The sequence below is a fragment of the Camelus ferus genome, chromosome 20, assembly GCF_009834535.1.
Source record: "Camelus ferus isolate YT-003-E chromosome 20, BCGSAC_Cfer_1.0, whole genome shotgun sequence".
Classification (NCBI taxonomy): Eukaryota; Metazoa; Chordata; class Mammalia; order Artiodactyla; family Camelidae; genus Camelus; species Camelus ferus.
Window position 1 is genome coordinate 17,135,322 of NC_045715.1, and position 26,018 is coordinate 17,161,339.

The 26,018-nt window shown below is 40.6% G+C and overlaps 1 protein-coding gene across 6 annotated transcripts in view; it reads right to left on the reverse strand.

Moving 5' to 3' along the window:
• RIPOR2 (RHO family interacting cell polarization regulator 2) overlaps window positions 1-26,018 on the reverse strand; it is a 178,133-nt gene that overhangs the window by 90,549 nt on the left and 61,566 nt on the right. Inside the window, exon 1 of one of the 6 annotated variants that reach the window (XM_032462596.1) lies at window positions 10,056-10,206. The exons of the other annotated variants lie outside the window; for them this stretch is intronic. Coding sequence (XP_032318487.1) covers window positions 10,056-10,116 — 61 coding nt within the window. The 5' untranslated portion in view covers window positions 10,117-10,206. Of the gene's footprint in view, window positions 1-10,055; window positions 10,207-26,018 lie in introns of those variants that run through there. 6 annotated transcript variants of the gene reach the window in all.

Below are 26,018 nucleotides of genomic sequence, written 5' to 3' on the forward strand. Positions count from 1 at the left end.
CAAGTTAGTGGGAGAGATGGTTAAGAAACTCTCAATGACCTTAAGAGACAAAATGACTGGAACTTGATGACCTAAACCAGGGGTCAGCAGGCTTTTTCTGTAAAGAGCCAGATAGTAACTATTTTAGGCTTTGGGGGCCACAAGTTTAAAACTGAGGAAATTATGTACTTACATATAACAAGAGAGAAAACAAAATTTCACATTTTTTAATGGACAAAATTCAAAATGTAATAATAATTGAGCACTTTTCTTTCTTTTTCTTTTCTTTTTTTTTTTTTTTTCTTTTGTAATACTAGTCTGCTGAGAGGAATGGAATTCTTTTTCTTTGGGATAACGTCTTGCTTAATTGGAGTTCAAGGTCAATATTCCGTATCATCAAATCGATGGCAAATGTTCACCTGTAAAAACCATTCTTATCTTGCAGGCTGTACAAAAACAGGCAGTGGGCTGGGTTTGGCCTGCAGACCATGGTTTGCCAGCTTCTGCGCAGGCCAAGAGGTGAGTAGTGAGCTACTGACCTGTGAGGTGCACTTCTCTGCACTGCCTGGTAGGTTATAAAGGCACAAACTTCCATCTTTTGGGCGTATCATTCATGTTAGGAAGACACGCAGGGCTTTTTTCTGTCCTCTGCACTGTAGTCCATGCTGTAAGCGACAAGCTGTGTTGTCTTTTCTCATACAGAAGATGATACTTCTGACCCACCAGCAGTTGTCTTTCCAGGAGTGAGGAGGGTCGGGGTTGATCTCTTCCTCATCTACCCTGCTACAGCTGGTACCAGTTCCCACCTAACTGACCAGTTATGTGTCCTGGTCCTAACTTTTACTGAGTGGTGATCAATAAATACTGGATGATTAATTCACAGCGGGTAGATCCTACTAACTCCTTCTTTGTCCTCTGTAGTGTTATTATTAAGCAACTGAACTCATGTTTGTCCTCCTATAAACATGTGTACACGTGAATATATTTACACACAGATACAAACCGATGACCAAAATTTCCTCCAGGTTTTACCATTGAAAATATTTAAAAAGAAATGGAAATAAAAACGAAGCAAAAATCACTAAAGGGGACATTGTAGAGGCTTTGTTTAAAATCTTAATGACTGTCCGACTCGCAGACATAATAAATAAACTTATAGTTATGGGGGGAAAGGGGGTGGGAGGGGATAAATTGGGGGTTTGAGATTTGCAAAGGTTAACCACTATGTATAAAAATAGATTAAAAAAACAAATTCTGTATAGCACAGGGAACTATATTCAATATCTTGTAATAACCTTTAATGAAAAAGAATATGAAACCGAAAAAACAAAAACAAAAACAAATAAAGCAAGTATAAAATAACTTCAAAAAATCTTAATGACTGCCCTAAAATGCTGTTAACATATATATAATTCAAACTTCAGTGAGTGTTATCTTTAAATTAGAAACGGTTTAACAAATATTGAAAGCCCGGCCTTTCTCAGATTACTTTTTAAAAAGTCCGGAAAGCAGCGATGGGGAGGCAGTAATTGTGGTATGTTTACTGCAAGTAAATATTTACCCAGGAAAAAGGCCTGAGTATTGTTAAAGATACGATTCTTCACCTCCAGTGTTCCTGACCAAGGCAAGGGGACTCTCGCCACAAGAAAACTGCCAAAGCTTTTTAGCATTCAAAGAATTTTCAGAGGGAGACCAGACTGATTAAAGAAAAGAAAAAAAAAAAGGAGGGGTAGGAAATCATGTACTTATTCTGTGCCAAGCAAAGGGGTTATTCTGAGTCCTGCCTTGGTCACGTGGTGGAGATTAGGTAGCAGGCAGGCTTGTTAATTCATGAGCCAGACGCACCTCTTTATTCCCAGGAAAGCATCCGAAGTGAGCAGTCTCAATAGCTCTGCTCTCAGCAGCTTGTGTCTTCGTTAAGCACAGGCCAAAAGTAGAAGAGGGGAACTGTATACTAGATTCGGGAGGCTGGGACAGCTGAGAAAATCACAATTGAAAAATAACTGACATTTATATAGTAAGCCCTTAATGGTTTTCCATTATCTCATACATTATCTCCTTTAACTTCACAGCAATTCTGGGGGGAGGTGTCTGCCACCACCATATTATCTTCATTACATCACCATCACCACTACCATCATCATCTTCAGCACATCACCATCGCCACTGCTACAGCCTCCGCCACCTCCACCTTCACCACCACCACCCCATCATCATCATCATCACCGTAGTTATCACGGGGAAGAAGGAAAGCGAAATTTCCAAAGAGTTAGGTAACTTGCTTAAAGTCAAACCACTAGTAAACTGAATTAGGTCTTTTGAATTCAAATATTTCACTCTTTCTGCTATGCTACCTTCCCCCAGTTTGGAAGTCCAAATGGTAAAAATCAAAGATTTACAAACATGGGTGGTTCTAGAATTTTTGTACTCACAGTACTTACTTAGTACAGCAATCTGGCCAGAAAATGGAAGCTCTTTGCAGAGCAAGCATACGACTTTTCACTCAGATTGTAGAGTACAGATCATTCAAAATAGCGACATTTTCTGAAAAAGCTTTCTATCATGCCTTATGTGAAGACTTTGAATTCTTATTTATTTTTCAGTCTTTAGAGATGCTAGTGGAGATTAATAGGTGGCTGAGGCATGTTCCACCTTCAAGACATCCATAGTACCCTCAGAATATAAACCAGAAGTTGAAGGAGAAGAGTTTGTTTTTCCTAATATTTCAGTCATGTGATTTATCTGGAAGCAGTTAAAAGTGCCTTCCATAAGTCATATATTTGATTCTTCAAATGCCATTCCATCATTTCATTGTGCTGTTATAAATAGAAAGAAGAATGCCACCATAGGACATGTTTTCATATTTATTCCCTCTCAGAGTCTCCTAAATGCCAAGTTACAGAGAGAAAACAAGTTATCTTCAACTGCTCAGCCAGCTGACTCACTTTGTGATCTGAAAGTCAAGTTATTTTCTTCCTGTTTTTTGACTCATTACTTCTTACACTGAATAGACAGGTTAGAATGACATAAGGGAAGAGAAGGGACCAGCCAGTGTTCCCCTGTTGCTGTTTGAGTTGTGTAGTATAAATATTTAAACTTTTAACTCCCAATGATCCAAAGACTAAGAAAGAAAGATTTGCAGTGAAAAGATGGCACCCTAACCTCGTCACTTTCCAGAAGGCAGCAACTTGTTCTTTCTTCTCTTTATTTAGAAATAATGATTTCCTAGGGTTAAGCCTCCTAATACAGCAGATGATGAAATACCCTCGAGATCTTTTCTTTGTTTACTAGGTTATCTATTAACGACAATCTTTACAAAGCTTGACACAGTGTTTTCTCTCTCCATCAGTTGGGAAAATAGACACCTCACTCTGCCAAAAGTTCACATTTCCCTCACTTTTACATTTTAATGTCTAAAATTTTTACTGTGTATCCATCATTGATCTTTAAGTCTCTTCTGCCTGAAGCATCTGTTAAGCAAGTTGAGGAACGAAAAAGTGTAAGATATGGAAAGTCCACACGTGAAAGAATGCTGATAACATAAATTACCATTAATTTGCCTTCTGGAGTGAAACTGGCCATTATACCTACCTTTTGATTGTTATCCCAGCGTATGTCAAAAATCTTACTGTTAAAAATACCTAAAAATGATCGAGTAAATTGTTCTTTTTTTCTTGAAGGGGAATTCTTGGTGAGTGATAACATACGCTCTGTCTACACGGCACAAAGTGAAGTGGTTTTTCATCTTAAATGACTTGGTTTGTCTGTCAACAAGGATTGGACACTTTGGATTCCTGACAAATCCCTCCTTCACTCTGGAGTATACACATGCTATGGAATCATCACCCCCTCTGTCAGCCAGACAGATCCAAATTTCAGGCTCCCCAGTCCAGCCTGAACATATTGTCAAGGAGTGTTCAGTGTCCCACCAGCACCTGCACTGTTGTTTCATTTTCTTCTCTCCATTTTTACGTGCTAGGACTAGTCACTATTTTTTTTCTCCTTCCTCTCCAACTCTTCTGTGCCCTTCTGGTATTTGATATAGTTAAGTCAGTTTGACTGAACAAATACCTTTTCCTTGCAAACCAAAACTAATATGAGGTATCACCTCACATTGGTCAGAATGGCCATCATGAAAAATTTCACTAACAATAAATGCTAGAGGGAGTGTGGAGAAACTGGAATCCTCCTGCGCTGTTGGTGGGAAAGTAATTTGGTGAAGCCACTATGGAAAACAGTATGGAGGTTCCTCAAAAAACTAAAAATAGAGTTACCATATGATCCAGCAATCTCACTCCTAGGCATATATCTGGAGAAAAGTCTAGTTCAAAATATACATGCACCCCAACGTTCAGAGCAGCACTATTTACAATAGCCAAGACATGGAAGCAACCTAAATGTCCATTGACAGATGGAATGGATAAAGACGATGTGGTGTATATGTATACACACACATGATGGAATACTACTCAGCCATAAAAAAGAATGAAATAATGCCATTTGCAGCAATATGGATGGTCCTAGAGATTATCATAGTAAGTGAAGTAAGAGAAAGACAAATATCATATGATATCACTTATATGTGGAATCTAAAAAAAATGACACAAATGAACTTATTTACAAAACAGAAAGAGACTCACAGACATAGAAAACAAACTTATGGTTACCAAAGGTGGGCAGGGAGGGATAAATTAGGAGTTTGGGATTAGCAGATACAAACTACTATGTACAGAATAGATAAATAACAAGGTTCTACTGTATAGTACAGGGAACTATATTCAATAACTTATAATAACCTATAAAGAGAAAGAATATGAAAAATAATACATATACAACTGAATCATTATACTGTACACCAAAACTAATACAACATTGTAAATCAACTATACTTCAATTAAAAAAATAACCTTTTCCTTTTTTTAAGATCTCTCCCAAAAAAGCCAACTGAATTGTAAACATATTCACTAAACATCACAGCTGTTTGTCAAACAATCAATAGACAAAGTTTAGCCATCCAAAAATAAGTGAGAAGTTGCATAAGCTGATACTTACAAAGCACAGTAAAACACCTGAGGCAGAGGTAACCAGGTAAATCACATCTCTCTAATAAACGTGTTGACTTCAGTAAGTGAAGTAATTTCTATCAAAGAGGAAGGGAAAAACTCCCAATTTATTTCACTGCTTTGGTCATAACAACTACACATTTCTTTCTTTTTTATTTTTAACCTTTTTCCCCCGTACCTATAATAGGTACGTATATATTTGTAGTTTTCAACTTAAGTCCTATGGAAGATATACTCAAGACTATCTCATACCATTCCTAAAAAGACTTCACTGGCTGCTTCTAGAGATATTAAATAAGCATTTAAAATGCTTTATTTGTAATACTGGACCCCTTTTGGCTTTGGCCTGATCTAAATAGGTCACTCTGAGGTCACTGGGGGCCGTAAATCAGGGGGGTGAACTGGTGGCCAAGACAGCTTGCATAGCTTTAGTGCAATGTGCTATTTTAGTTTGTGCCCCTGACGTGACACCATCTCTTTGGCACCAGTCAAAGAAAGCTTCCTAGACATCTATGGGAAGGGAATGCTTTGCAGTAATCCAAGGCATAGGTCACACAGGCATGGATTATTGTGGGGAGGTCTGTGTCTGCTCCAGATCCTGTGACAGATGAAGGAGGGAAAATGACTTCCAACCAAAGCATTTATCCAGGATTCCAGGGATGGAAACTGATCCAAGCAATCTTGGCAAATTGTGAAAGCAAAGAGTAACCAACTTCTTTCTGCACAGGAGACGAGGGCATCCCCTTCCTGCCCCTTCTCCAATCCCATTATTGGGTCTACTTGAGACCCTTGGAGAGTGATGTTTTTGAGAAAGTATCAACATAGTCCAATAACAATTATTATATTTATATGATGTAATATGTGGTATAATGAAACAAAAAGGTCCAACTCTTTCTAGCCAAGGCACATACGCTTTTATGTTCTATTTCTCAACATTTTTTCCATAAAGGGTATGACTTGGCCAGTCTGAACTTTTGGGATTTACTGGTTTTCAACAAAATTTAATCTCCCTTCCTCCCTCCTACCCTCCTTCCTCCCTCCTATTTAAAAAAATCTACCTTAGTTTCATCAGCAGTTTACACAGAAAGACACAAATGGGCATCTATTCTTACAATTCTTTTTTTGATAAACCTTTTGCAATTTTCTTGCTCTCTCATAACTGAAGTTCCCTCTGAAAGGGAAAAAAGGCTTACTTACCTGGCTTGGGGAAAGGAGAGGTTTGGTTCAAAAATGTGTGGCGTTTTTTTCCTAAGCATCATTTAGTCTCTAAGAGTGACAAGCATCTAATGGTTGAGTGGACTTCCTTTTGCCGGTACATCTCCATCTGGGAGAGCTCTCCCCTTTGGGGAGTTTGAAACTACTTTCCTAGAGACGGTAACCTCGGACAGGAGAAGTCACCTTATGCTATGTTGCATTGTACCACAACATTGGACGGTCTAGCAAAAGCTTTGTGGTTTCCTGTAGTTTTTCTAGAAGTGAGAGCTTTCCCTGTAAGTGTCCAGGGAATATATAAGCCTGAGAAATACTTTACACACATGACTGTGAACTCGTGATGTTTTACTATTCTAATCATTGCACCTGACAACAGATGACTGAGCAGTGCTGAAAACGAAGGCAGGCAGGGCTTGTGGGTCTAACAAAAGAAGCAACTGCAACTTTAATTTGTGCCAAGGAGTAATTTCGGCTGCCAGCCTCCCGGCTGACCACCACCTGAGGAACTGTTTCCTCCCACACATGAGTCCTGTTCTGTTCTTGAAAGCCAGCCAAGGGCCTCCACTCTGATGATTTTTTTTCTTTTTTCTATTATTATTACTATCATTCATTATAATTGTTACAGTTATCATTACTAATATTATCCATCCAGCTATTTCTACTAACATACACCAGACTGGCTGTCAAGAAGGCACAGTGACAAAACAGATGAAAGCACTTTAATTTGATAAGTTTGAAACAACAATGGGAAAGGAGCTCTCTAATTCCAATTACTGGTTTTTCAATAGCTTGGTAATCAAATCAATCATTCACTAATCATATGCAGCTCTCCCTTCAAACAAAAGCAAAGTCAAACACCAATGCTTCTTAATTCCATGAACTTTAACATTTTCTTTAATCACAGAAAACAATAGCTGAAGCAAACTGGATCTCAGACAGGCAATTAAAAAATACACTGTGAGCATGACTCATTTTTTTTCTTCCCAGATCTTTATGTGGTCCATAAACCTGAATGCATTTATATGTACTTTTAACTGAATGGACCTAATTCTAAATTTGTGTTTCTTTAGGGGGAAATGGCCCTTTAAATATGTGTCCATTGCAAGGAAATATGGTTGCCTTAGTAACAAGCTCCTAGGCATTTTCCTTCCTTTATGTTGGAGGAAACTCATTGGATTGAAAGCTTTCTGCTTTCTTAGGCATGTTAAAGTGAGCTAAAAGCATGGAGGAAACTTAGAGCAAGCTTGAATTCTTCTAGGTAGATGTATGCCACTGTGCAGAAAAGATTAAGTAACTGAATGCTGCAGCTTTTTACATGAGATCATAGAGAATCTGTAATCAACCCCACTCTTAGATGAAGAAGTAGGCTGAACGAGTTTAGGGACTTGCCCAAGATCCTACAGCTATGTAACAGGAGGTGTGGGGTTACAAGTCAGATTCCTAACAACTTGTCCAGTGCTGTTTCCACTCTATGATACCTCTGAAAAGTGGTTTATAAACAGATGTTCTGTAAATAAGTCCCACTTTGAATATACTAGGTTAACCAAACATGTGAAAAAACTCTGTGCAGAATTCCTTTTCTATGTCACTTTCTAACCCATTCTATAAATCCATTTTTTTGAATCCATAGCAGGAATTAATATTTATTGAGTGCTTGCCATGTTTGAGGCACTATTCTAAGCACTTTCCCTGTAACAACATTTCATCCACACACCCTGCGCTAGGAGTGTTTACTCTACTTTATAAATGAGTAAACTGAGGCACAGAGAGATTGAGTAACCTGCTCAAAGTCACAGAATGAATTAAGTGCAAAGCCCAGGCAGCGCAAGCCTGGAGATGAAGCTCTTGATTATTACCTTGCACAAGTGTACTTAAAATGAAGGAACTACCTGGACAGGATTTCACGTTAATAGGCAAAGATGATCCATGACTCTGAAAACTGAAAACAAATACACTGGATGTTGGACTTAAGGATTCTCTCTTTAATCTTTAGCAATTAAGTTAAATGAATACTCAGTCTGGGAAGTATAAAGAATATCACCTGGGAAGTACAATGCAAATATTGCGAATCAGGTATGAAGATAATCTGCACAACCCAACAGGTATAATGTCCCATTTCACCACTGAGGAAACAAGTTTAGTTCAGCAATTACCTTGCTTAAGTCACATAGGTAATCAGAGGCAAAATGAGAATTTGAATCTGAATCTTGTCTGACTCCCAGCTTGACTCTTTACTATGCCTGTTGCTGTTCAAATAATCACCTTGATAATCACGAATGTTCAGGAGAGAGATCTTATAGGCTCATCAAGCCTGGCTTTTTTGAGGTCTTAAATCTTGCCTTCAGAGCTGGGCCACAGGTAATCCACAGTTCGGTGGTTGTATCCGTCTATAGGTGGCGCTCTTTCGCACTGTAGCCGGTCGTAAAAAGAAAAATCTCTTTGGGGGAAAGAAATGTGGCCGGGCGTTTTGAAGGTTGGTTAAAAAAAATTACCAGATTGTCCCATTTGGGCTTATAGTCCTAGTTGTAAATATATTTTAATTCCTGAAGGGAGTACACATCTAAGTAGGTATAAACAGAAAACATCTTTAAGTAGAAGTGAAAAGCCAAGGAACGGAGCCTAAGACCAAACTTCAGGCCAGAGCAGCTCTAAATACCTGTCACCCTAGGTAAGACAACAGTTGGAGAATATGGCAAATAGCAAGGACGCTGGAGGAGACGTTCTTTAAACTGGTTTAAATGGTGATAAAAAGAAAAAAATCCCAAATTATGGTTTTCAACTTTTCAGAGGCTAGAACAGTCATGGAAAGAAACATCAAGACGGCGATAATGGTTACATCCTAGGTGATTAGATTACAAGGGATTTTTGTTGGCCTGTACTCTCATTTGTCTTCAGTGAACTTGTATTACTTGGGTAATCACACAAAATTTTACCACTGTTCCTTTAAAAAATTACTTGATAGAGTTTTTTTTTTTATTACCAGATATGATTCTTGTGGGGGGAAAAATAAAAAACCCCACGAATTTATGAGGTCCCTGAGTCCAGATCACCATTTATTTAAACAGTTTCAAATTCTTGAAAAGCTCTTGCCTAAGGCCCAACCCCAAAGGCAGCATTTAAACAAGATGTCTGTAGACGACAAGATTAGCCACTTCAAACTGCAACCCTTAGAGTCAAATCCTACTCCACAGCGTGACCTGTGGAAACCTAGGCGGTGCCACTGGGTGTCAAGCTAGGACGGCTGCCGCCTCCCAGCCTGAAAGAAGAGGCGAAAGGAAAGGGGACCCAGAGAGAGGTGGGATGACAAATAAGTCCGAGGAAGAGCAAGAGAGGGAAAGATTCAACAGGAGAGAGAGAAAAGAAGGAGAGACAGGTAGTGCAGCTCAAAGCACCATGGCATCATGGAAACCGTCCCTGGTCTGTTTATCCACCTGCTACCCCGGCACTGCTACTCCAGCGGTTCCGCTGTGTGCTGAGCACCGAGACAGACACCCTTCCCTTAAATTGTTAGACAAGAGAGCACAGAAGAGGGACAAGGGGAAAATTTTGTGCTATATCTACCATAAACTACCATAAACTAAATCTTAAGTCATGACATTAAAAAAAAAATGTATCTGGCGGAACCATTCAACTCCCAGGTTCCCCGGCTTTGCCTTGTCCTCCTTGGGTACTGCCTAGATGGACACGCGCAACACCATCCCATCCAGGATGCTTTCAAAGTCCTCAAGGTCCTTACCCAAGCCGGGCCAAAGCTAAGCAAAGTAGGCCAGAGAAAGGTTCATGCCAGAAAGACGTGTTTACCTTCACTAAAAATATCATCCTCTTCATCCATCAGGAGCTCCTCAGGGTCCAAATACTGCATCTTGGAGACGGCAAGTCAGCGTGCGCAGCCCAGGCAGCCCCAGCAGCCACACTGCCCCCGAGGCGATTTCCTTCCCCGGGTTGCCTAAGCCCTCCGAGGAGGCAGCTTCCGCCTCTGCCCTGAGAAAGTAGCTTCATTCATATGAATAGGCTTCGTGAGCCTTTTGCAGAGTGCATTCCAGGTGGGGTAATTTTCACCACGGAGAAGGATTTTTTTTTTTTTTTTTGGAAGGGGACTGCAGATCGGGTTGGATATCGCATTAAGTCTGAGAGCACTTAATTCTATTTCAAAGCCACAACTTTCATATTTTCTAAAAGAGGAAGGTGGGCGTTTAACTTTCTTACTTATGAATTGAACACAATGGGTAGTGTTGAAAGAGAGGGGGTTCACATTTCTCCTTAGTTTTGCTTCAGTGACAATTTATCTGAAAGGAACGCAAGCCACTAGCTAGAGCCAAGCAGGCATTGGGAGGGATAGAGCTTTTCTTTCACTAATAGTTGCATTTTTCTCTTTTGCGAGTCCCTCGCATTGGAGGATTAGAAACTTTCCAACACTTAAACCCAATTGAACATACATCTAGGCTCTTTTGTCTCAATTAATCTACAGCCAATAAACAGATAATTCGTTTGGCTCAAACAACTTCCATTTCATAATACTGACTCAGTCTGATACTTCAGACATCACTAAAGAAGAAAGGAGAAAATGTAACTCAGAAAGCAGTTCCTCCCAGAGGGAGGAGCAACCACTGAGCTGTCACATGAGTACCAGTGGTTGGCATCACCATATCGAAACACTCAAAATGTGCTAAATTCTGTATGGCTGTTTAAACACAAATCTCTGAGTGATACTGCAACTTCACTTGGGGTTTCCCAGCCCTCTGCGCTGTGTTATAAGATGTCAGAAGCTCAGAGGATGCAAATGGAGGTGATGTGGGAAGTTGTTGGCCCAAGGTGTTTACTCCTGGCAACTTTATTTACTGAGTAGGGCTTCTTTTTTTAAAATACGTATTAGTGTACTTTTAATTGACCTAACCTTTTAGAGCAGTTTTAGATTCACAGCAGAATTGAGAGGAAGTAACAGAGATCTCCCATATACCCCTTGCCCCAACACATGTATAGCCCCTGCCATTATCAACGCTCTATCAGAGTGGCACATTCGTTACAACTGATGAACCTACACTGATACATCAGTATCACCCAGAGTCCAAGGTTTACATTAGTCCAAGGTTCATTCTTGGTATTGTATATTCTATAGATTTGGACAAATATATAATGACATATATCCACCATTATAGTTTCATACAAGGTAGTTTCTCTGCTCTAAAAATCCTCTGTGCTACTCCTATTTAACCCTCCCTCCCTGCAACCCCTGGTAACCACTGATATTTTTACTGTCTCCATAGTTTTGCCTTTTCCAGAACATCAGAGTTGGAATCATATGGAATGGAGACTTTTCAGATTGGCTTCATTCACTTAGTGGTATGCATATAAGGTTCCTCCTGGTCTTTTCATGGCTTGATAGCTCATTTCTTCTTAATGCTAAATAATACTTCATTGTCTGGATGTACCACAGTTTATTTATCTGTTCACCTACTGAAGGACACCTTGGTTGCTTCCAAGTTTGGGCAATTATGAATAAAGTGGATATAAACACCCATGAACAGGGTTTTGTGTGGACGTACATTTTCTACTCCTTTGAGTACATAAAAAGGAGCAGATTACTTGGTTGTATGAAAAGAGTATGTTAAGTTTTGTCTGAAGCTGCCAAACTGTCTTCCAAAGAGGCTGTACCATTTTGGATCCCCACCACTAACAAATGGAAGTTCCTATTGCTCCACATCCTTGCCAGCATTTGGTGTTCTGGATGTAGGCCATTCTACTAGGTGTGTCATGGTATCTCACTGTATTGCTAAGTGCTTTTGAAGAGACTACTGGTGCTACTCTCCAGAGTGAGAACCGCCCCCTCCTCCCTTAACTTATCTTTGAAATTACACCACTTTTCCCAGGGAAGAGTATGGAAAATGGGGCTGGAGAAGTCCAGCTGTAAGAAAGGATGTGTACAGAGGAATTCTAGAGTCAGTCATGAAGGGCTATTTGAGCACCAGCAGTGGGTTTACCCCTGCGATGGGTGCTGTGGGGTTCCTAAAGAGCGTATGCAGCCTGGGGCCTGTTGGAACCTCCAATCACTCTTAACCAGGGCTGGGATCATCCTCAGGGAAGAATTTGGAAATAGTGGGTATTTTGGATTGCACAATGACTGGGGAGTGTGTCTGATATTTAATGTCTTTTTTTAAACATTTTTTATTGATTTATAATCATTTTACAATGTTGTGTCAAATTCCAGTGTTCAGCACAATTTTTCAGTTATACATGAACATATATATATTCATTGTCACATTTTTTTCTCTGTGAGCTACCATTAGATCTTGTATATATTTCCCTGTGCTATACAGTATAATCTTGTTTATCTATTCTACAATTTTGAAATTCTGTCTATCCCTTCCCACCCTCTGCCCCCTTGGCAACCACAAGTTAGTATTCTATGTCTATGAGTCTGTTTCTGTTTTGTATTTATGCTTTGTTTGTTTGTTTGTTTGTTTTTTAGATTCCACATATGAGCGATCTCATATGGTATTTTTCATTGTCTTTCTGGCTTACTTCACTTAGAATGACATTCTCCAGGAGCATCCACGTTGCTGCAAATGGCATTATGTTGTTGGTTTTTATGGCTGAGCAGTATTCCACTGTATAAATATACCACAGCTTCTTTATCCAGTCATCTTGATATTTAATGTCTTGGTAACCTTCCTGCAATGCATGGGACAGTGGCTCAAGAGGAAGGACTGTCCAGCCCTTAACACCAATAGTGCCCCTCCCACCTTGAGAAATACAGAGAAGCAGCAGCTGGAGCTGAAGCCTGTCTCTAGATCTCCTTTGCTCCCCTCCTTTCTGACTCTTCCATCACCATCCCCCACCCCAATTTCCACCCAAATGACTTTTCTGGTTCAAGACTATACTTATCTAAATTCCATTCATTAAAATGGGCCTGGATTATAAAATGGTAAAGCTGCTATGGAATACAGTATGGAGGTTTCTCAAACAATTAAAAATGAAATTACTATATGGCCCAGCAATCTCACTTCTGGGCATATAATCCAAAATTTGAAAGCAGGATCTTGAATTGATGCTTGCATTGCCATGTTCATTGAAGCATTATTCATAATAGTCAAGATGTAAAAGTAATCTACATGTCCATCAGTGGATGAATGGATAAAGAAAATGTGGCATATACATACAACGGAATATTAATTCAGTCTTTAAAAAGAAGGAAATCCTGTCACAAGTTATAACATGGACTGAAACTTGATTACATTATGCTAAATGAAATAAGCCAGTCACAAAAAGACCAATACTATGTGATGTATCTAAAGTAGTCAAATTCATAGAAAGAGCAAACAGAATGGTGGTTCCCAGGGGCTTAGGGGAGAGGAAAATGGGAAGTTGTTCAGTGGTATAGAGTTTCAGACATGAAAGATGAAAAAGTTCTAGAGCTCTTTGGTACAACAATGTGCATATAGTTAACACTGAAATGTGGTCTTAAAAATTGTTAAGAGGGGAAGAAAAAAAATCAAGAGGGTAAATTTATGTTATGTGTTTTTTACCACATACAAAAAAAAATGGTCCCAAATGCAGGAAATTTTTGTGCGGACCATAGCTCCATTCATTGTGGCTGGGGTGAGGAGACAGGCATCAATTTTCATCATCACTACATTTCTCACGCACTGTCCTGTGTCCTTTAATCTTCACAACCCCAGGAGGTAGGTGTTATTATCTCATTTTACAGTTGAAGCAGTGGGACTCTGAGAGCTTAAATAACTTTCTTAAGAGCACATAGCTAGTGAGTGCCAGATTGGAGTAACTCCAAAGCTCACTCCATTACCTCCCATCTAAACAGCTTTATGGAGTGACTACAAATGATCTGGGTCACCAGAGCATCCCAGTGGCTCCTGGGAATCTGCGCCATCTCCATTTCCTCCCACCTCGGAGCTGCCAGGTTACCATATTGACCCTGGGGTCCCTAGCCATTCCACTTCAGCAAGTTAGCACAATCATTTAGGCCTATTTCCTTATCTTTAAATGGAGAAAATAAAATCTTTCTATTATGGGTTTAATTGTGTCTCCCCCCCCCGACTCAAGTTTATATGTTGACATCCTAACCCCCAGTACCTCAGAATGTGACCTTATTTGAAATGTGATAATGGCAGATGTAATTGGTTAAGATGAGGTCATACTTAAATAGGATGGGCCCCTTACAAAAAGGGGAGAATTGGACTCTGATATGCACACAGGGAGAACACATGTGAAGATGAAGGCAGAGATCTAGAAGCCGCAGAATGCCAAAGATGGCCAGCAACCCACCAGAAGCATGGAACAGATTCTCCCTCAACTCTCTCAGGAGGAGCAAACCCTGCTGACACCTTTATCTCAGACTTCTAGCCTCCCAAACTGTGAAACAGTAAATTTCGGTTATTTAAGTCACCCAATTTGGGGTACTTTGTTATGGCAGCCCTAGCAAACTTCCTCATTTGGCTTGTTTTGAGAATGACATAGGCGCATTTGTGTAATGGAACTGACAAAGCACAGGGCACACGGTGCACATCGAGTTGTAATTATCCTACTTAAGCCTCTCACAGAGCGGGTTAGGGCCATTTCTCTGGCTGAAGCCTCAATGGGGATGGAGGGTGACTTGGTACAAAATCTCAATAACCCTTGATATGTTCCCCTCAGTCTTCTCCAGTATAGATATTTTAAAAAGACAGCTAACAATTTCAAAGAACAAATCACAAATGTCACTGAGAATGCCTTAAGAGCACTGTTATAGAAAACATACTCCTTGCTCCCAAAATTCACAGTCACCTTAGAGAGAGAAGGCATATATATGCCTGATGTGTTGGCTAAGGAGGGAAATTCGTGACCTTCAGATGCACGCATCCATGTGGATACATTTCGAAAACATAACGTGGACTAAAGAAAGTCTCATAAAAATATAAATAGCATGAGTCTCCTTATATAAATGACCCAAGTGGGCAAAAGGTAAAAAAAACAACAGCTAAACTGACAAAAAAGAGATTAATGGAAGAAGAGGCATACAAATTTTATTAACATTTTTATAATGCCTGGGGAGTCCATGGAAAAGAAGTGAAAATCCCAAAGGAGTGGTTAGACTTCGGGGCGATATACTATTTTAACAAAGAGTAGTAAGTTGCGGAGAAGTGATTAGACAAAGGAAGGTGGGGTGGTTTGGGGTCCTAGAGGTAGTAAATCGTGGGAAGGAGACTAGGAAATACATGATGGATAAGGGTTTAGTAAGATATGGTATGCAGACTCATCTCATCTCTGGTGATAAAAGTAGTCTTCAGTCCCTGAATCATCTTCCTGTTCCTGGTACGGGAAAGGGGAACACTTTTACAAAGGGAAATTAATGTCCTGTTTATAGGCAAAAAATAGAGAAAGCAGAGCTTTCTCCTATGTCTGCTATTTCTGAATTGCCTTCACCTAAAAATAATCCTGATGCCAATGTGGCATATTTTGGGGTGATGTATTCTGATCCTTTTCAAATCCATACTAGAAAAGAAAGACTGCAGTTAGGGAAACGGTGCTCGGGGCTGGGCAAGTCAGTGAGGTGGAATTATGGGGGTGCAGGTTAGAGAGAGCAGTTTTGAGTAAGCAGTGAGAGGTGAGTCTGGAACATTAACCAAAGGACCTTGCTTTTCAGTGATTGAGGCAAATAGCTCTGATAATTGGATTTCAGGAAGAGAACAAAAGTAAGGACGAGCCAGTATGAGCCAATTATTTTAATCAAAGGCTGATTTGTGACAATCTGAGCTAAGTTTAACAACAGAACTCACCAAGGTCAAAAGCACAGGAACATGGCAAAACTCTTATACTCTGAACAGTTGGTACCTACTTAGTGCCGTACTCAGTGTGCAAATTTCAAAGACATGCAAGGCCTAGTCCATGCTTTGAGGGGCTTTACGTGCTCATTTCTGTGTCCATTCATTTATTCATCCATCAATCCATCCATCCATCCAACCATCATCTATCTATTCAAAAAATAATAATGAATTCCTACTGTATTTCAAGCCCGTGGGAAACATTTAAGTAAATGTATGAGCGACTGTGTATGTGTTATCTTGAACATATGAAAACCAACTTGGTGGTATTGTTTTGTGGCATGGGAACTTAAGTTATAATCATTGGCTATTTATTAATTTTAAACATTTCTGCATGGTCTGCTGTTTTGAAAAAAAATTACCATCTGTGAAATGCTTACAGGGGGAAGTCACACTGATGGGAACATGTCATCATCCAATGTTGGCCTTCATTTCAATAGAGGATGAGCTTCACAATCTTCTCTCTGTACCTACTTCTGGAGAATTTCCCACTCCTTCCAGACAGTGTTTCTAAATACTTTTCAGATGGAAAACTTCAGAGCAGGGAGAAGAATGTGAAGTAATTAGGGGTACTAGAAACAGAAAGGAGAACAAAGTAGAAGAGAGGAATTGAAACTGTGAAGAGTGTTTGGAATCAGTAAAGAAAGAGAAGGTGAAAATGCCACAGAGCCAGAAATAATCTTATCTTTGGATACCTTTGCCTGTAAAAAAGCACATCAAATGTGTCTAACTGCAGGAGGACATGGACAAGGAGCTGGGGCCAAAGGAACATGATTTTAACGCTATTACCGTCTTCATGCCGTAAGAGAAGATACCCGCCTTGTGGGATGACAGTCCTCCTGGAGGCTTTGGAAGTCTTCCTGCTCACCTTCCCCAGTCTTAAGGGTACCTCTCAGCTGCAGGAGCCACACTCAAGGTCACTTACTACAGGTGCTGGGGAAGCCTGCTGGACAGACTGACCAAAGCCCTGGATGGATTTGCCCTAGTTCCATCTCCTCCTCCCCAGCTCTCTTGTAGTCTTGAAAACCAAGAGCCTACAATATAGTGAAAACCAGAAGACTAGCACTCATTGAAGTGGTTAGAGGATGGGTTTGGAGCTTCTTTAAAGCCCCATTCCCAGAAAATTGTCACGATGTGACCTATCTGTTGTTTCCCTGGAAGATCCCATTTATAAGGCTGTCTTTATTTAACATTTATAAGGCTGTCTTTATTTAACTTGAGTCAGAGTTGCCCAGAGTGAATAGCCTTTTCTTTGGGCCTGCTTGTTAAAAACAATCAGAGGCAATTGGTAAATAATGAAACTGTCTGAGGCAGTGGTAAAAGTCAAACAGCAGGTGAACCAAAATCTTAAAAAGGAAAACCTAGGGAAAGAGATGACCACAGGGGGCTTTGAAAAGCTCTGACATATTCCTGGGAATTCAGAAGGCCAAATGCGTACAGGGCCATGTGCATGACCAGGGCTATGCACATGGTTAGAAAAGACCTGTGAAGGCCATAAACTCTCACCTCTGGCTAATCTTGGGGCTCTGCAGAAGCAGGAAGTAAAGGGTAAGGCTAAGTTGTAGAGTTTCTAGCTGAGTGTTGAAGGTGTATCCTAGCTTACATACAGAGTCTCTTGACAAAGGCTAAGACTCATTGGTTCTAAGCAGCTAAAGAAATCTCTGTCCAACATCAGCTGACTGCTAAGTAACTAAGCAGGGATTTCAGTGGCCACACAAAACAAAGAATATAGACTTTACAGAGCTAGTTCAGAAAAGTCACTAAACAACAAAAAAAATCCCTGAGGGGGTGGGGAGAATTTGATTTCCAGAGTTCCCATATAATATTAACTAAATTGTCCAGTTTTCAACAAAAAATTGAGACATGCAAAGAAACAAGAAAGTATGGCTCATACACACAAAACAAAGTAAATCAATAGAATCTGTCCCTAAAGAAGCCCAGATGTTGGACTCACTAGGACAAAGACTTTAAATCATCTATTTAAAATGTGTTCAAAGAATTAAAGTAAACTAAATACGAGAAGACTGTCTCAACAGTGGAGAACATCAACAAGAAAACAGAAATTACCTGAAGAAAACAAAAACACTAACTCAAAAAGATTTATGTACCCCCATGTTCACTGCAGCAATATTTACAATAGCCAAGATACAGAAACAATCTTATTGCCCATCTTACTGCCCATAGATGAATGGATAAAGAAGATGTGATACACACACACACACACACACAAAATGGACTACTGCTCAGCCATAAAAAAGAATGAAATCTTGCCATTTGAAATAGCATAGATTAACCTAGAGGGTATTATGCGAAGTGAAATAAGTCAGAGAAAGACAGATACTCTATGATTTCACTTACACGTGGAATCTAAAAAACAGATGAACAAACAAAAGAAAAAAGAAACAGACTCATAGATACAGGGAACAAACTGGTGGTTGCCAGAGGGCAGGGGGTGGGGGGAATGAGCAAAATAGGTGGAGATAAGAGGCACGCACTACCAGTTATAAAATACGTGTTGGGGGCGTATAATGTACAGAACAGGGAATAGAGTCAATAATACTGTAATAATTTTAAATGGTGACGGATGGTAACTAGACTTACCCTGGTGATCATCTCATGATGTATATAAACGTTGAATCACTATGTCATATACTTAAAACTAATATAACATTGTATCTCAATTATACTTCAATAAAAATTAATTATACATATATTTTCTTCTAACAGAGAAATGTGATAGAACGATCAAAAAAGAGTTTCAAGTATAAAAAGACATTACATTGTAAGAAGGGAAATTGTCCCAAACTTGGGCTGAAGTAGCACTTTGTGGAGTGGTGGGAACAGCAGCGTCTTCTGGGATGTATCTAGCATTCCTAATAAAATGTGCCATCAGTTTTCTGATAGATTTTAATGAGATAAGAGTCCTTCTGGAACGTTGATTTACTCTACCTGCCTAATTTATAGCATTATACTGAGCTAAGATACTAATGATCTTAAACTAGAAATTCTTTTTTTTTAAGTCTAGTGTGTTAATGATCATCTAAATTACATAAATTACAGTCCTTATAACTTTTAATATTTGTAATAATTTTTTTTAGATATACAAAGGTTCATAGTTTTCCAAAATTTACATTGGGTTTCAAAAACTAGACATGTTAAAGATTCCTGGTGCAGATCCCATGTTGAGTGGAGGAAGCCTGCTCTGGGCCCTGTAGGACCTCAGAGAACATATGGAAGCTGGGGTCCCACAGCGTCCGGGTGTCTGCAGAGGGAAGGCCTGGTGTCTCCACCACTTTGCACATACTATCTTTGTGGATTGTGACCCATTCATCTCCTGGATCGTTTCTTCTTAGCCTCAGAACTTCTTCCCCTTGGGGACAGCAACAAAAGTAAGGGTTTGAAATTCAGAACCTATTATGTTCTGATTTTGGTCAAATGTTTTTGAAAACTCTTCCCAGCATGGTTTCTCTTTAATAGATATGTTTCAGCGACCTCTGATTGTACAGAGGACAGAAAAATAATCTGGAGAAAGAGTCATTTCAAAGACTACATTCAAGAAAGGAAGGAAGGAAGGAAGGAGAAAGAAAAGGAAAGCATGAGGGAAGGGCAGACTATTTCCCATTTAGAAAGAAAATAATTCCAGATTGCATCTTTTTTTCTTTGTCTTTTTCTTAAAGTTTCTGTGGGAGGAGGATCTCCATAACACTCCTTGATTTGAAATTTCAGCCCTCCTGGAAATTCAGAAATTCAACTCTGGGTGCTGTTTGAATGTCACAGAGCAGAGATGGGCCCTGGATAAGCCCTTGTCATGCCTAAACTCTGATTCCCTGGTTCCTGGTTCACCTTAGAAGAGCTTCAAACCTGCTTTGTCAGCCACCCAGGAAGACCTAGATGCGTTGAGCTACTGGAATGAAGGAAATGAAGAATTATAGGTTGAAGAAATCACCATTCTCCTTTGTTTCTTTGCAGGGTCTTTCCTCCCTTAATGTTTTGTTTTGAAGTGCAAATCACAAGTGAGAGGATCCGTGAAAACAAAGCCTGGAGTAAAAGAAAGGACAATGTAGCATGTGCTGTCTCCTGAATTAGGGCACAGTCCTGCCCAGGAGGGACTCCCATCTCCTAACTCAGACTTTCCAATATTCCCCATCTGCCACCTTGACAGTGGCTTTTAAGCTTTTCTCTCTAAAGAAGTGGAGGAGCAATAGCTGCTTCCGTCCCTGAAAATGTGTGGCCCAAACACACCAGCAAGCTGGTGGAGAAAGAGGGTGACCCAGCTCTGCTCTGATTCTGTACAGTTCAGTCAGTGAGCAGCCTTGAACTTCAGTGGGGGAAAGGGGGCTACAGTTTCCTCTCTTCCCTCTAATTAAAAAAAAAAAAAAAAAGCTTGCCTAATGAGAAGGAGAAGGAGAGAGAGAAAGAGGGAGGGGGAGAGGGAGGAAGATGAGGAGGGAAGAAAGAAAGAAAGAAAAGACGAAGGAGGAGGAGGAGGACAAGAAGAGGAAAAAGTTGCTTTGATCATAAACGTGATACTTGAAGGTGCGATAACTCGCATCAGTGTGGGGTGAGCCTCACTTCCCCTCCCGGGCAGCTCTCTCTGTCTCTCAAATTATTTCACTTGGGAATTTGTAGTTATTAATCAGTCTGCATATTTCAAAAAATGCTCCCCTTGAGGTGTGAGCTCAGGTTGCCCATGGAGAGACTCTGTTGTGACCAAGGGGTCTTTATTTTGAGGCACTGGGCTTGCCTTTCTTCTGGTCTCTGTCGTACTCCCTCTGGTCCCTGCTCTCTGATTTCTCTCCAGCTGAGAGGTGTAAAAAACAACCTATGGTTTGTTTCATCTCTGCACACCTCTGTCAATCTCTCTTACTTACCTCTTCAAACTAAGACCATTTTTTTCTTTTCCTAGAACTATGTCAGGTGTGATAACAGGTTGAAAAGTGCCACCCATCCTCTCTGAGACCACAAATGGAGCTGAATCAGTGAACCTGGACTTGGTTATAAACAAGGGTGGAGACCAGAAAACGTGATGAGGCCAGGGGAGAAGAAATAAAGCAAGAAGACAAACTCACTGTAGTTTCGAGTGGGAGGTGAGCAGAAAGCAGCTGGCCCTTCAAAAAAAAACAAGAATCAAAACCCAAAACTCTAACCTCATGGAGCGGAAGGCTTTGAAAGTCGTTTCTACTGCAGATTTTAAGACTTTTCCCATTACCCTGAGGTACCCAAGAGCTATAAACCCAAATCCTTAAAGGTTCAGCATCAGGGTACAGGGTGGAGGGGAAGATGTGGGAGAGGCAGGAGAGGTGTCTCTGTATGGGAAGGGTCTCAATGGAGGTACCAATGAAGGCACATATGATCAGGTTGTGAAATGTTTCGGTTTTTGCCAGCTTTCTGGGTGTTCCATCAGTGAAAAAGCAAGCAAATTTGGAGAAAATGGGTTAGGGGCAAATGAAGGTAAGTGAGTGGACTTGGCAGAAGCCAAAAGCAGTGTAAACATCAACTTCCTATCTTCTAATATCATGGAAACCCATGGTGGTGACGGGGCAGGCCTTCCCTAATCACCTGGAGGCGAAAGGCCCCCGGTGGTCAGGAGCAGGTTAGCAAGAGTTCAGGAGGGCAGAGCTCCTTTGACCTCAAGGAAAGCCCCCCACCCTGGGGTGCTCCAGCCCTCTCTGTGGAAGGAGTAGCCACTGGGAAAATATTAGAATGATGGGTGAGAGACTGTCTCATAAAATTTCATCCAAAGTTTTAACAAAGTACAAAAAAGAGGCGGTGTTGAGGATTGCATGTGGGTGGGGTGGAGGGAGCAGGGAGGGGAAGGGGCAGGTCAACTCTCTGCACTCACTTCTCAACCTAGATGTGACCTAGGGTCATGAACTGCACATGCAACCAGCTGCCTGTTTGATCCACATGGTTCAGTTGTTATTTATAGAATCGTATAAATGTCTCTGGTGTCAGTATGGGTGCTGAGCCGACAACCAAATGTTCCTGGAATAGCACCTAGTAGTGTTTCTTTCACTGGATGGTCTCTAATAAAAGCTTTTTGCAAAAGTAACGAACTCTTACTGATGATCTGACAATAAAGAGATTATCTGATGATAATAATTCTGTTAAGTTCCTGTTTGGACCAGATAACACTGTGAGGGGACAAAGCTGGTAATGCTCATTTAAAACCAAGGTTCTGTCTCTTTTCTTCCTTCTTCCCTCCTCTCCCACTATCCTTTCCTCCCTCTCAGGAAAATGTGAGCCCTGCATTAATTCTTACACACCCCTAGGACTTCATGGTTTCCTTTATGATGATAATGCTAACACCAAGTGAAGGCATATTTCTCCTAAGAAATTTAGGAATGACTATTGCTTGTTCTTCTGAATTTCTTTTGAGATAAGAAAGGGAGTTCAGCATGACTGTCCTTAGTTAACTGATGGGGACAACAAATAAGGACAAAGAAACCAGGTGCATGGGCAGTAGGGTACATGGGACATGTGGCAGAGTCGCCAAAGCAAGTCAAAATGCTTTCAAGGAGCAGGTGAGACTGTGGAAGCCATGCCAGGGAGGTTTTTCAGGGATGGCTGAACTGCTCCAGAGAAATGAAAAGAAATATATTCATGTTAAAAAAAAAAAGTGCAGCTATCTAGCAAGTAAAGGGGATGGGGTTGGGTGAGTAGGGTTTGCTGCATTGGGGATGATTTCTCAAATCTTTCATTTTCTGTGCTGAGCTCTGCAGTTTCATAGAGCACGGTCCAGGCATACAGCTGCAGAATCTAGGTCCTTTTTATTCGTTTTGAAGCCAATCTGTCCTGTTAGACTTGGAGACTCCCAGAGAGCAAAGGTCAAGCAAGACCCTGGCATCTTCATTTCAGATACGATGGGAACCAGCGTTCCATAGACATTTTCTAAATGAATGAGCAATGGATTCCCTGAAGTTCTCTAATCACATTGAGATCGGAGATTTTAGAAGGTTCCTATCAGCAGTGGAAGTGTGGAAGGGCACCTGGGAGAGCGGCAGGTGGTCACCGGGTCATGTGGTGTTAGGATGGTTAGGAACACAGTTTTGGCCTCGAGTGAACTTTATCCCACTTCAGCAATATGGGGTCAAAGCACAAAAATCACACAGGCTCTGATTTGGTTTTTATGTTTGGAAGGATTTGTGTTGTCTTCTAGGTACTGCAGACTCCATGCTCAGGTGAGAGAGGGACCAATAAATACTTTCTCCTATTGTTTGTTTTTTGATGGGGGAGGTCATTAGGGTTATTTATTTATTTATTAATGAAGGTCCTGGGGATTGAACCCAGGACCCTGTACATGCTAAGCACACACTCTACCTCTGAGCTATATCCACCCCACCCTTTCTCATGTAAATTGATTAGCTAATCCATGAATTTTACAGTTAAATAGATGTCTTTACACAATGATACCTGTCAAGTACTGGAGTAGACATCTTCAAGTTTTATTGACATGAAAGGTGTTTGTGGAAGTCTTCCTCAGAGCTTGTTTAATAAGGAATTCAAAGCGAGGTGTCAATAACCATGATAAATGTTCCTCCACCACTTTGTCCCAGGCTTCTGCCCTTGTAGTTCGTTTTCCTGGTTCCTCTCCTCTTTTTAACACACTAAACGAAAACTATATAAAAGACTCTTAGTAGAAACATTAAAAACTGATACAAAGGACATTTTATGGTAGGGAACATGCTGAAGATTTGGTGAGAAAAAGTTCAGGCCTTCCTTCTTTCATTTTCTGGGTAAGTTTTTCACTGGTCCCTAACACACAGACTACTCAGCTGCCATAGTAATATTTAGTTCTGTTTTCTTTGTACTCACTGGGATAGATGGCATATGTGAACGGAACTTGTGGTAAAAATAACCTCGCCACAAAAGGACTCCACCCCTGCTCACCTTCCGCTGGATCTGGTGGTAAATATGCAGTGAGTGGTAAACGTGGAGCTTCCTGTAATCTGCAGTGTGTGTTGCCACACCGCTATCTCCAGTGGAATGAGCTAGAATGCAAAATGTATGCCTCTTTTGAAATGTGATGAAGCAACATCAGACTCAGAAAGAGGATGACCACGTTTTCTGTACTACTGTTGCACTCTTTTGCACAATATGTAAGAACAGAACGTGAGAAACCAACAAAAAGAAGGAAACAGAACAATTGAGGTTGTTGGCTAGGCAGGCTACGAGGAAAAGAGCAGAATATTAAGAACCCCACCTAGCCAGCATCCTCTAGTGGCTGTGATGCCTGTCTCCAAGGATCTACAGCTCTCCTCTGGTCCATTATTCTTTCCCGTCATCCATCCATCCATCCATCCACCCATCCAACATTTATTGGGTGCCCTGCCATTCTAGCTGCTGGGAATACAGTCTATCAGTGACATGCCGGTAAAGGTTAAAGAACTAGTTCTTGAGTGGAGAGCTAATTTGCAGTGTTTGTTGATTTCATAGTGCAAATACTCTCAACCATGGTGGATTTCAAGCTACCAACATGGATGGCATCCCGGGACTGACAGTTAGGAAGCGATGCACAGTAGCACACCACTACTTAGTGTTTCCACCCTACAAGTACAATAGATGCAAATAACCTCAAGTGCACAGATAATAGTTAAATGCGGCAATTAGGAAGTGATAAGTTTTGAGTACTATTAAGTTTGTTGTCAATATAATTCAGCTGTACATTGATATAATTTAATTTTAAATAATGGCTTTAAAAATCAGCTCGCAACATTTTTGAAAATTTTAACAATTGGCTCTCGTGAGCAGGTACGAGTTGGCCCCAGCACACCACTGGTAAGAGACAAATAACACAGGCTGTCTGCTTTATGAAAGTTTTTTGTCTAGAAAGGAAGACGTATATGTATGTAAATAATTAGTAGCCCTATAGTTGATATGATAGCACAATAGGGGAAAGTGCTGGGTATAGAATTAGTGGGGAAGTACAGTGAGACCTCCAGGATAAAATTACCTTGAGGAGAGGGGTGGTGACTTGGACTCAACACAAGCGCCTAAGACTACACAGAGTGGGGCTGGTTTGAACTCAGCATGCGGTCCTTCCTTTTTTCAACATTTGCAATCTCTCCTGGTCTCTTTAGACCCAAACACCCTAGCACAACTGTTATCACGGGAGAGTGCTGAGTGGGCAATGGAAAACTCTAACTTTGGAACCTCAGCAGGGCAGGTAAGTACTGGGGTGGACAGGGACCGCTCAGTGCAACAGAGGAGTCACACCTGTTGAGCTGTGCAGGGCCCCATCTTCAGCAATGACATCTCGTGGCAATAAAATGGACAGCATAAATTGGATTGGGTCATTTTCCAATTCCCACGATTCTTGGCATTGATAGCAAAATTTATGCCCTTTGGAATGAGAAAGACCCTGAGATTTTTAGACAATTTGGTGGCTGGCCAGAACTCAAGGGGTTTCCTCCTTATGTGGCATATGTGACCTCGATTAAATAGTAAAAAAGGAAAATTAAGAGTTGTGACCATTTATATGCTTGATTTGCAGAGCAGGATATAGATGACACAATCTGCCATGTATGTGTGCATGTGCTTAGAGAAAAAGACGTTGGCCAAAATGTGAACACGTGATTCTCTCTGGATGATAAGTTTTGGAGGGAGGTTTACTTTTATATACTCTCTTGCATAATAACGTCATCATTTTTGCCAAAAAATTAATCAGTAAATAATATCTGCCAATTGTTTAAAAAAAAAAGGCAGATTAAAGAAGGAAACTAAAACTATAACCACAATCCCAACAGCTGTAAATAGCCACAGTTAGTATTTTGGTGTATGACCTTCTAGACCTTCTGCCATGTGTGGTGTACTTCCTTTGTCCTCTCTCGCCAGCCTTAGGTTAGTCTATCTCCCTTTCTTGAGCACTGGGGGGATGGCAGTGAAGGGGTGGGAAGGGAAGCAAAACAGCTCACACGATTAACAAGTTAGGGTTTGTTTTTTTTCCTAA